This window comes from Lupinus angustifolius, chromosome LG04 (assembly GCF_001865875.1).
Source record: "Lupinus angustifolius cultivar Tanjil chromosome LG04, LupAngTanjil_v1.0, whole genome shotgun sequence".
NCBI lineage: Eukaryota > Viridiplantae > Streptophyta > Magnoliopsida > Fabales > Fabaceae > Lupinus > Lupinus angustifolius.
Genome location: NC_032012.1, coordinates 5915073 through 5928772, shown reverse-complemented (window position 1 = coordinate 5928772; position 13700 = coordinate 5915073). Strand labels below are relative to the sequence as shown.

Genomic DNA, 13700 nt, shown 5'->3' with positions numbered 1-13700 from the left:
CTTTACGGTTGGAACTTCGAATTTCGGCATTCCAAGTGAATATATTTTAGAAAATAGTTATGGACCAACTCAGAGACTATCTTAACTTGAAATGTGATTACGAAGCCAACGGCGTGATCGGAACTTGGTTCCGAGTTGCGGAACTCAAAAACCACTTTTTGAGCTGTATCAGGTGAGATTCGGCCCCGACAGCGGTGCGAAACCGATTGTCTTCGAAAATCATGAAAATTTACCACTAAGTTGGAAATAGAATTACAAGACTAAAACTCAACTAGAGTTTCGTCTAATTCTTTACCGAAAATTCCCAGAAATTCATTTTCAAAAATATAACTAATAAAAACATATATTTTCAAGGTAGTAAAATTCGCGGTGTTACAATCTTCATATCTAATCTAATCATAATGTCAACCATAGATCAATTACGAAAAACCAAAAAACTTATAATATGTAGTTGGATAAATAATTAGTTTGGTTTGATATTCATTTATGCTTTACATTTAGCTAACCCCTTACATTTATGTATTCATTTATGCTTTAACATTACATATTTATTTAATTTTATGAACTTTTGCTTATATAATCCTTAATTAAAGTTTTTGCACACCCCTAAATACATTAGCACCGATATACTTCTTAAGATAATTATTATAAAAGTAAGGATTTTATTTTGGTATGTATCAACTATCAACCATCAACTATCAAGAGTGTCTTGTATCAAGAAGAGTTACCTTAACTTTATATACACACAACATGGATAAAACATCTAACATCATACTTAAATAATTCAATATCTGCCACTATGTTGAGTTATTTTGTTAGAAAGAAAGATTTTGAATGATGTGATTGTGATAGTAACAAAATGGTTCTTTACAGCAAACAAATGGATGAGGTGGAAAGTGATTGCAAAAAACTAGCTGATGATCTAAAGTGAGAGGTATGATGTTTCAGAATTATAAAAAAAGTAATCACTTGTCTCTATGCATTTTTTTTTCCTCATATGTAGCATTGGCAAAAGTTCACCAAAATATTTGTTTATTAGAAAAAATTTATAAGTACGAGTTTTATATATTATCATTGTATTATTTATCATTCATGTTTAATCATCATCGACTTTCTAAATAAGTAATACAAATGAATGGTGAATGATATATTGATAATGAATAAATTTTTACATTGACAATATATAAATATTATATTATTTGTTTATTACATTTTACTATATCACATATTCACATTGGGCTCACTAAGCAACAACGTGTGCCGAACTCCTTCAACTAAACCCAATAAACGCTTCCGCCAGTTAAAAAATTAATTCCATCATGATAATTTTGTCCCAAAAGAAATGCCAAATTAATTAGTGATATCTTCAATAGTTTTTCTAATTGTAAATGAAGATTAACATACGTGTTCCTAACATGCACCAGCAGAAAATTATGAATCTATTTGTGTTAAAATATACATACAAAGATAATATGAGGCAAAAAAAAATTACAAAAAATAATTTAGGAGACTGTGATGGTTTCAGAAAATTTTCTCTAACGTAGGAATGTCCTACATGTGTATCCACACAGAGACTAGACTGCTCCTTGTTGTATCTAATGCTTGATCCATGAAACCAAGAAATCAACATAAATTATATTTTAATTTTTCAAAACCAAAAACCAAAAAAGAAGATTAAGTTTCTCTTCTGTTTGTGCAGTCCATACATTCAGAATGCATTGGCTTTATCATAGATAAAACAAAACCACTTCACTTTTCATTGCTTTCTTTCCGCAACCAACCCCACCACTTGCACTTGGGTTTAATCTTTTTTGTTTCAAATTGTAAAAATCAACATTAATCTTATTAGTTTTATTAATTTAAACAAATCATTGAAATGTATTAATTAAGTCTCACTTAATTATATTATAGATGACTTAATAATATTATTTGTATTTTTGTGTTAGCAAAAATATAATAATATTCCCTTTAAAAAAATATACAAAATTAAATTATTTAATTTAATCAACAATATTTTCTCGTTCAACAAAAATCAGAACACTATTTAGTGTGTGACTCTGTAGGTTCATTACTAAACCGATAGTAAATTAACTCATTAATTTACTAATCAAGGTTGATATCTTAGCAACACTCCTTAACGGCCGGATAGAAATGAAGTAATATCTTTTACTTTAGAACCATTAGAAGATTACTATAATATTTCATATATGGTATAATTAACTCATAGTGAATGACTTAAGAAACTCATTTCTTCATTCATTCAATTCCCTTTGGCCAAAGTCTTTATTTTTATAGAGCTCAAACTCATTATCATGAGAGGATGGATTCTCTCTTGATTAATCACTAATCCTACAAGGATTTAATTATACCCAATAATCATTCAACTAACATCATAAGGCATTAGGTGTCCGATATCAAAATATAATAAATAACTTGTTAATTACTATGATAATCTCAAGTCTAAGGAAAATATATATTTCTTCATAAGAATATCTTATTGACAATTCAAATGTAATATATTAACCATTAGGAATTCTCGTTTGAGTTAGTTCAATGGTCATATCTCTATATGCACCATTTATATGTGTAGTTTAATAAATGAGATCTATTAATCTTGATCTAATAAAGACCACTACACATATTGATCTATTTAGATTAATGAAGTCCTAAGCTCAATAATCTTGTGATCAAGAATCATTTAGATTAAAATTATAAAAGATTTATTTCTCATTATTATAATCTCTATTATAATAATAAGTCTCTAATTTTAATCTATGACTTTTCATATTAATTATTTTGACAAACAATAAATATAATAATAAAATAATAATAAATACAACTTTATTATTATAAATTACGCAAATTAATTCTTGGGCATACCTTATATCCTAACCGTAAAAGAATTATAGATAAGCAAAACAAGCTCAAGTTATAAGTAACCAGCTATAAAAACATGATAAGTTAAACATACAAATAGTCATAGGAAATTCAAGGAATTTAAGATATCAGTTTCAAAAAGGCCCGTAATAACATACTAACACTACATGTACTCTTTTATTCTCATTGGACAGATCAATTTAATATATATTTTTAAAGAACATATGAAAAAAATACACTCCATTAGAGACTGCATTTACATTTGTCTGTAAAGACTTATTGAACATCCATAATAAGCTTACAATTTAGAAAAGCATACAAAAATAAATGTAACTAGGTCTGGTACTCTTTTTACAGCTATGGAAAAGTACAAGAACAGATATGCATAAATTCCATATAGACTATACCTATCAAAATACATGAAAACAAATACATGTACAAACATCATGAACTACATGTAATAGAAACCTCTCCTACGAGTTCGACCCGCTTTTTTATTTTGAGGAACTGGGGGTTCATCGCTTCCTGGAAATTCCCACCTAACAATGTCGCCGTCCCAAGCCGAAGTAATCATCATTGGATAGAAAGGATGCCAACTACAATCTCTTACAGGTGCCTCATGATGGTCAAGTTTTGCAACTTGAGCTCCACTCACCTACAAAGAATATATGAATTATGTTTGTTAGACACTAATCTCATCTGATAAGAACTAAACAGAAAAAAATATATATAGTATCTAAGAAATTTTCTTTACCAGATCATAGATATATACAGATGAATCGCTGGACCCGGTGTAAATGTACTTCTGACCAGTGCTGCAACAAGGAACCACAACATTAGATAAAATTAAAATGCAAAGAGTATGCAACACTGTAAAATCCAACATGTAAATAGTTCAGATAAATTGAAATCTTTCATGTAATCATATTCATATACCGGAGTGAGGAGATTGTGATGTACAAGTTACCTATATGATGGTGAGAAATAACAGCGGATTAGAGTACGCAAAACTGAGTGGCCTCTATATGTTGCTAATGATGTGTCATGGGGATGCTTTAAATTTCTAGCATAATCTGGATAGTCCATCCACCTGTAGTCCCAATCATCCTCTCCAATACCCGGACTGTTCGTTTAAGTAACAAATCATCGTTAAATACAAACCAAAGGTTAGGAAAAACAAACGAGAATTGGAGTCACTTCATTTTGTCTGTACTTAAGTGCCATTCCAACATTAAATATGAAGTTCATCTCAAAAATCATTATGATGAGAACATGCATGTGCACACATACTGATAAAGAAGAGTATGGTTATGAAGAGGAAATCGAATTCATTTGCATAGCTCCATATTTACCTTAAGGCATTAGGAGACATCATTGTAGCATTAGAAGACATCTTCCTTATGTCCCACAATTTAATAGTTTGATCTTTTCCGTTAGAAATTAAATAACGACCATCCCCGCGGCTGTCAATGAATGTAACACCTTCCAAATGTCCCATTAAGATACCAGCCGGTTGTCCTTTTGTGACAAAACAACGCCTATCCCACACCTGCAAAAAATCATAACAGCCAAGGTTTCTGTGCTGAGTAATTGCAAGCTGAAAAACCGAATATATGTATTGGAGATAATAGGCTTGAAAACCTTTAATAGAGTAGATAACCAACTTGAGTGCTAATGTTAAGCATATTTATTTATGAACTAGGTCCAAGCTTCAAAGATCACTGTCCTTGTTGAGCTCTCATGAAACAACACTAACAAATATATTTACTATATTATTATTGATATGTATAGGGAGAGAGCTTTGTCTGAGCATGATGATCTAGTATTGACGTCATATGTTAGGCTAGCTCGTCCCATGTAGTAACAATATCCATAAATCTTACGGGCATGGATGTTAAAAATTCATACTTCAAGAAACCGGAAGAACACCAATAGGCTGGCTTCATTTTACGCTTTGAGGAAAGTTTAAAAGGAAAAACAAATCCATGACTAATAACATCCCTGTAAAGATATGAATAAAATCCTATAACTAGAAAATGAAGTTTACCTTGCATAAACTATCATCGCTTCCAGAATATATGAGATGACCAGATTCGTCAGCAAAGCAGACAGTATTAACATCGGACTGTAACATAAAAAGGCACATTAGATATGATCCATTTCAGAATTCTAGGATCGGAGAAAATGAGAGAATTTAAAAACTAGGCAACAAAATTAACTGAATATCAGCTGTTAAAGATTTGAGTATTTATACAATAGAATCTAACAATCCACCTTCATAATAGAATGTAAATAGGTCACCTTAAATTGATATCCTTAGACAATAGAATAATTATTTTTATCTAATCCAAAAAGACAAGTAATTATAACAGGAAAGGAGTATATGATATGATACCAAGTGAGCAGGAATTCTGAGGGTAAGCTTATCGGCCCCAAGATCATATACACATATCGAACTATCACTAGTTGCAGCAACGAGCTCTTGTCCATCTGTTGAAAATTTGATAGAGAAAATCCCAAACTCATCATCGTCATTATCAGAAGAGAAATTTAATCCGTAATGAATTTCCTGCAGTAAAAACGGTTCCAAAATGTAAAGAAAACAAGTATATACTTCTTCATGTGTGTGGATATACACACAAAACGGGAGGCATAGATACATTAGTATTTTTGAAGTTGGACATTTAATGCACCATAAGAAATCTATGTACATGTCTTAATAACAATACAAAGGCTTTTGGATCTCTAAAAATGCACATTATAAATATTCACATTCTACGTGCGAGGTTAGGCAGACCTAATCCATTGACCAGTAATCTACAAATCAACAATAGGAGTATTTCAATGACCAAATGACAAGCATTTCACGAATTCAAAAACTTGAATTGCTCAAATAAAAGAGGAGCCATCTTTTGCACTAGAAGAACTCATAAGAAAAATTCAGAATACATTAACTTCAAATGTAGCATCTGTTTACTCCTCTATAATATCTTAAGTTATAAAAAAACTACAAATTATATGTCATAAGTCACAGCCTATTTTGACAGTGAGAAATTTCCAGCACTTACAGTAACATTTGCTATGGACTCTGTTGTTGCAGATCCCACGTTGACAATATGAATGATTGGTGACATACTAGCATAAACCTGGAATAATTAATTAAAATTTTGTCAAACACGAGTCAAGAGGAATTAAAGAAACAAATTAATAAAGAATAGCACAAACTTCTGAGTTAAGTCGGGGTTAGAATAGGTCATTTATACTATTAACAGGAATTTCATAGTTCTAGTAATGTCCACGAATACCACCTAATTTGACAATCAATTCAAACTTACAAGATAGCAACGATCTGGGGATAAAGATGTATCAGTAATTGTCCACCGCAAGTTTCTAGCCGAGATGTCCTTCATAACTTTCCAGCTTCTGTCAACATCATAGACCCTGATACGGCTTCCCTGTTGTAGAATAAAGCACAGTCAACGGTGAAGATGTAAAGATCCTTGTGATAGTTTCAATAATCATGAAACGTTGTCGTCAGCTTCATACATCATACATTATTTATATATGAAAATCAGTATAATAATTATGATAACAGACAACAGTAATAACCTGGAATCCAGCAATAAAAAGAGAACCATCAGCCGAAAATTGTGAAACATATGCTCGGCTTTTCATTCGATCCACAATCCAAGGACCTTTGGTAGGCAAGTATCGGCTTAAAATATGACAACCATCTGCTGATGAGAATTTCCCCCGTCCAGAATAATTACCTTCCCTACCTACTAACATTCTTACTGCCGATGCAGGTAACTTCATCCTACCCGGAACAACACGGACCAAAAACTCATTGGGACTCGACCTAAGTTTTGTGATATGTGCAATTTCATGATTAGAATGGCTTGTCCCTTCTCCAGCTACTCCACTTGCAGAAGATTCGTCATTGACACTGCCATCACTACAGGCACTTGTACCTTTATTCGACCAACTCATGATTAACCCTTTGCTTCTCAATCTCTATACACTGCAAAAAGCATAATGTCTAAGGAACTCTGAGCCAGTGGAACTTATTAATCACAAACCCACCAAAAAAAATTGCAGATCCCACTTATGCTGATGAAAGGGATTAGATCCATGGCAGAAGATGGAAAACATAATAATTAGAAAATCTAATCGTTTTGAACTAATGCAAACCACACAAAACCGAGTATTTATACTAGAATACAGTGCCAACAGATAACATTACTTTCTTTCAAGTTTAGTCCTTTTTGATTGATGGAATAATGGGTCAGTAACAAAATGAAGAAAAACGAATTAAATCAATAAAAATAAGGGAACTTTAGTGCAATTCAGAGAATTAAAATGAAAATGAAAATCTGGGTCACTCAAACTTCAACTCATAAAACAGATAAAGTAAAAAGAAATGGAAATGAAAACTTAAAAGCGAGATAGATGATTGAAGAATGAAAATTAATGGTATTGGGTTACCTGTGATTGGAATTTGAAGCTAGTGTTGAAGGGATCAAAATACACCACTCTCTATCAGTGTTTATGTGTATGATGAAATTGAAATGAATGTTTGGTTATTGAACAGTTGAATTAGGTTGATTTTTTTGTTCTTCTTAAATTGCACACGTGTTCATTTTTTCTTTCATCGTATGTTCAGGAACATGATCTCAGACACAACTAACTTACAATTTAACCCAAAGTTTGTAAGAAAAGAGGTTAGAAATTAACTGAAAACTTATGCATTAGTCACATGTAAAAATTGCGATAGCTAATTATCACATGTAAAAAAAATTAACTGAGTCAGAAGTTATTTTTTAGTATGAATTTATAAATTAATAGCTTACTAAAATAAATTTTTGTTGTCAAACACAGCAATGTAGCTTATTTTATTTCAAAATAATTAACTATGGGTTATATTCTTATCAAACACATTACATAGAATTGTGTAATCATTTCTTACTCACATATAATATTTTGTGAAGTTATATAAATTATTCCTTCTTTTTTTATCCCTATATAAATATCTAATTTATATATATATATTATGCTAATTAACTATACATGAGAGATAAATATAATATTTTACCAAAAAAATGTTATAAATATAATTAAGGTAAATAAAATAAGATATATTGTTAAAACAAGTCAAAATAGTATATGAGTTAATGTCTCTTTATTTTTTGATTTGTTATAACGTAGTATAAGAGTGACTCGAACAATATCTCATTAAATTATTAATGCATTTTGTAACGAACTAAAATGAAGAGACAGTGACTCTTATATTATTTGAACGTCTTTCCATAATTTATCATATTTTATTTAACTTAATTACATTTATCTCTATTTTTTGTTTAAAATATCATATTTATTTGTCATATAGTGGTAGACGGTATAATATATAAATATAAATAGGATAACTTGTATATGTATAAAAAAGGATGCATAATTTACTTAATTTCACTACAAATTCAAGAGGTATTAATGTAATTTCCTCTTTAAATGATGCAATGGCTTGAATAGGTTTAATCGGACATAGGTTACTTATAAAAGTCTACAAGGATTTCTGTAGAAAATTTTAGAATCACACAATACCATAAATAAGGTGTGAGAGAAAGAAAAAAATTGTATTTATGTGATGCTTATAATTCCATAATAAATTAATAATTTAGAGTCGCCCAAAAAGTAGTTGAAAAGAGTATATAATAAAAGAGCCTAAAAAATGAATTGTGTATAACTGTATTAAATTATGTGCTATTATCATTAGAGTAATTCTTTAGGTGCTCTCGTAATAGATATGTGTTTAATCTTTCTTATGGATAAATCCGAATCTAAAATTTAAACATCACATGAGTCATGAGTGTCTTCTACTCTAATTTGAGATTGATTTTTGCTAATTAGTGCAAAAAGGTAAAGGAACAGATAAAAAGAAATGGGTATGATATGAGAGCATAACATTTGTCTCAAAAAGTAAATCATTTCATGTGTTATCATTTGTAATTAGTTAGAAAAATATTTTATTATTAAAATTTTAATTTAAATATATTTTTTGAATTAATTATATCAACTGACATGTGTAGTGACACAATTTTTAAAATAATATATTAAATAAAGATATACCGAAATGTATATAATACTCCTAAATCAATTAAAAATATAAATATGAAATATTAATTGGATAAATAATAAATAAGTAAATTTTTGAACTAAAAAGGTTACATAAATTTATATTTAATTTCAAAAAATGCGTGTCAATGATTCCTTATGCTTCAAGGAATGAGTGATAGGATATTGTTTCAAAATAATGATAATTCATTAACAAATAGAAACGTAAGTTATAAAATGTTGAATGAATAGGTGATACAACATTATCATTGATCAAATCGCTTGATTGATTGCGTGATAATATATTATCTCAAAAATTGAAAAAATAATATTATTAATAAATAAAGTATTAGATTATAAAAGCTTTTTAAAATGAAGTTTTAGTAAAATTATATAAATTATCCCTCATTTTTTTACACTTCCACAAACTTTCCTAATTTATTTATTTTCATTATAGTAATTACTTTTGCACGATAAATAAGTGTAATCTTTTAAACAAAAAAATATGATAAATGCAATTAAGTTAAACAAAACATGTTATATTGTGGTGACAAATCCAAATAATATACAAGTCAATGTATCTTCATTATTTATTGTTACAAAATATATCAACAATTCTAAAGAGATATTGTTTAAATCGCTCTTATACTATATCATAACGAACTAAAAATAATAAAGAGGTATTGACTTGTATATTATTTGGATTTGTCTTCACAATATATCATATTTTATTTAACTTAATTACATTCATTGTCATTTTTATTTAAAAGATTACACTTATTTATTGTGCATTAGTAATGAAAATATATAAATTAGGGGGTTTGTGTATATGTAGAAAAGTGAGGAATGATTTGTGTAATTTCGCTAAAACTCATGATATTAGTTAGTTACTCTTATAATAATATCAAAATATCAATTTGGTCTTTGACTTTGTATATTATTAGTCACTTACCAAATTAACATTAAAGACTAATTTGACCTATAATATAAAGTTATTGAGAAAATCATAGACTAAATTATCTTATCTTACTAAACTCTAAAACTTATTAGGTATATGAGAGATTTTTGAAATAGTGGAATGGGTGAGAGTGAATGGTGTATTATGAGATTGAGATGAAAGTGAGAATGGGTTGAGATTGTGACTTGTATTGTGAGGGTGAAAGACTAATACCATAAGGCATAAGAGACCAAAAGCAGGCATTGATAATGAAGTGAAATCATGAAGAGGAAAGAAGTGAGTGGTGTGTATATAGGAGAATGAGGCCAAACTATTGTATTAGTTAAGTGATAGTGATTTTTGTTTCTAAGTTGGTTTAGTATGTTTTTTCCTCTAAACATGTTTATAGTTATTGTATGTTTTCAAATAGGTTTTGTATAAGTTGTTTTTTCATTACTTTTAAGTTTAATGTTACTTGTGCATTTGGACGGACAATATTTTTTTGCCACATGGTTAAGAATATACATATTACATGTACATTCACATGATTAAGAACGTACATATTATCCGTGCATTCGTATTGTTAAGAACAAACATGTGACCCGTACATTTTAATACTTAAAACACATGTTACACGTACATTTACATTGCTAAGAGTACACATATTACTTAGGTATTCGTATAGTTAAAACATGCATGTTACCCGTACATTCGCATTATTAAGAACACATGTGTTATCCATATTACCAATGCAAGTCCAATTTTATAAAATGATTACATTTTTATCAATAAAACTACTCAACTCCAATGAACGATATTAATTATATTTTCGAGACAAAATAAAATATAACATTTTGAAACATACCCATATGAGAAGAAAAAAGTATATAAGTCTAAATAACAGTGTCAACTTCCATTATGCTATATTTTGGTGAACTTTTTCAATATGTTATTTTGAATAAATTGATTACAGATCATTAAAAACAAATATATACATGTTTTAAGATCTATTTAAATAATTAGTATTATAAATGATTATTTTGAACTAAATTCATTGTCTATTATTTTTTAAGCGAAGTAGAATATCAACAGATTTTTCCTTATTAATTATAATATCATAACTCATTCTATTAATAGTAACAATGAATTCCTCCTATTTAATTATTAAAAAATGATTAAATAATATTAATTTAGAACAGATGTACTATTTAAATGTGCAATTACTACATATCTTATTTAACGTTTAAAATTTAAAAAATGATTAGATGCTATTAATTGAGAATGTTTTAATTATATTGAATTCCTACTATTTTAGTTTTAAAAATAATTAAATAATATTAATTGAAAACGTTTTAAGATCATTTTTAATAATTAGTATTAAAAATGATTATTTTGAAATAAATTCATTGTCTATTATTTTTTAAGGGATGTAGAATATCAACATATTTCCTTATTAATTATAATATCATAACTTATTCTATGAATAAATGAAAGAGTAAGACAACTTCGACCATATATTTGTACCATCATTATTAAGTTTTGAAAAAAACAAAATATTCATCACTTTATTATTCACGTACTCTTCCCATAAAATAAAAGTAAAATTTAAAAGTAGAAACAAATCAACTATAAAAAATATCAAACCCAAGAATTGAAGGATATATTGCAGCTAAAGATCATAAATTGACAAAGTTCTTTCATACCTTGGAAAGAAGATCACAACTACAGCCATATATTTGTAACATCATTATTAATCATTACAAATAAAAAAATTAGACAAAATTAATAACGAAATAAGAGCATTGAAGCTTTACATTAGACGAAATCGAATATACATAATATGAAAATTAAACAATTTCAAACTTCCAAACAATATAGAACAAAGTCATAACAAAAAAATGACAAAATGACTTATCAGATACCTGATGATGAAAATGGATTCAACACTGAAATCTCATTTATTTGAAAAATACATGTTTTGGATCAGATCTAGTATTTTGGTACGTGCGGATAAACCTTGATGAGAGTTGTGAGAATCCAAATATGTTCAAAATTATATGAGTTTTTTTTCTTCTTTTAAGGCTTTTATCTATTTGATTGGTAAAAAATGAAATAAAATTATATCTACCAGTGAACATCTCGTTGGATCGATTCATGAATGATGAAGTAATGAAAAAATAATGTGACTATAAAATCATACCTCGCTTGAAGATGGAAGAGATTAGATCTGTCTAATAAAAATGAAAAAGTTGTAGGAGAAATAGTTTGTGAGTTTCAAAAGAAAAGAAGATTAAAAAGTAAATTGAAATAAAAATAAAGAAAAAAATTAAAAATAAAATTGAAATGAAATAAGAGTAGAGAGATGAAAGATTAATTTGATGAAAATAGACTATTCTTTGGACAATCTATTCGTGCATATATTTATATTAAGATAGTAGAAGAAGAATATAGTGTGTGAGAGTTCACTATAAGAATATGTGAGTATTTTGGAGGGAAAAAGTTAAGAAGATGAAGACATGTGTCAATAATGACATGATAATGGACTTTTTTTGTTACATAGATAATAGATTAAAAGAGTCAATGAAAATTGTGAATTCTAGTTGAAAATTAAAAGAGAGGTTAAAACAATTGTAGTATCAAAACAAACAAAAAATTTACAAGACCAAATTGAAAATAACTTAAAAATTAAAAACAACTTAAAAACATCATTTAATAGTTTAATAAATAATAATAAAAGGGTTGATGTGTTACATATAATTTAGTGAATAATTCTATTTAAGTGATAGTTTATCCATATGAAGTTGGTATAAATCACATGTAGTATACACAAATAACAATTATATTTGAGATGTGAAAGAGTCATAACATAGTAGTTTTAGTTCTCCAAATATATTTTTTCTTTGTCTACAAGACTCAAACCTACATTAATCACCGGAATCAAATGTCTAAACAACTATCATTTTATTTGCACCTAAACATTTAAACACCTTTTGTGGGCAAGTTTGAAATCTTGAAGTAGCAAATGTGGGATAAGCTATGTGTTCTAAATGGAGTAATCCTATACTTGAATAATAAGTTGCAGAGATATCTTAGTTAAAAGATAGATCAATTATGAGTGAATATATTTTATGTGCAAATTACTTTATCAAATAATAATAAGTGGGATGGCGATCATTGAGTCAAAGTGAAGTTTATCTTCCTCAATTCTAATAAATGTTTTTTAGAGTTAGTTTGAGAGTTGGATTTTGGAGAGACTTCCTCTCTAAAATCCAAGTCCTTAAACAATTTTAAAACATCAATTTTAAGATAAAACTTATTCTTTATCATTTTTAAACAAAGCCCTTAAACGTTTATCAACTTTTTTTTCTTCTTGAAATATTTCTTAGTACAATTATTAAACCTACTTATAGATACTTCACTCCAAATCCATAATAATTAGGGAGTGAAAACACAAATATGTAGTAGACATTACTTATACATACTATATTATAATGAATGAGTGTCACTCTATGTATTATGAGACTATGATTAATTAAAAAAAATGTATTTAAATTAAAAATTAATTATAAAATATTTTTCTAATTAATCATAATTTATGACACATAAAGTCAAATTACGATACATAAGATGCGCTCTCTACTAGAAGTAGGCTATGATTCCATGAAATCTTGGACTAAAATATAAAAAACCAAAAAAGGAGACCCTGTTTGGATATAGAAATAGCACAATCCTCCATTTTTGAATTTTTTTCAAAATCTCGCCCGTTAACACAGTCACT

General features: G+C 28.2%; 1 protein-coding gene across 2 annotated transcripts; it reads right to left on the bottom strand.

The window, feature by feature from the left end:
• LOC109345285 (LEC14B homolog) lies at positions 3103 to 7552 on the bottom strand. 2 transcript variants are annotated; one of them, XM_019584189.1, is made up of 11 exons: positions 7363 to 7552; positions 6487 to 6898; positions 6213 to 6332; positions 5946 to 6023; positions 5273 to 5446; positions 4925 to 5002; positions 4230 to 4426; positions 3845 to 4000; positions 3632 to 3692; positions 3285 to 3532; positions 3103 to 3210 (listed from the first exon to the last, which is right to left on the bottom strand). In XM_019584189.1, the coding sequence occupies exons 2-10, from the start codon at positions 6865 to 6867 to the stop codon at positions 3329 to 3331; spliced, it is 1449 nt and encodes a 482-aa protein (XP_019439734.1). In that variant the 5' UTR covers positions 6868 to 6898; positions 7363 to 7552; the 3' UTR covers positions 3103 to 3210; positions 3285 to 3328. The 2 variants fall into 2 exon arrangements, with proteins under 2 accessions (XP_019439734.1, XP_019439732.1); XM_019584187.1 differs by having other exon boundaries at positions 3103 to 3532.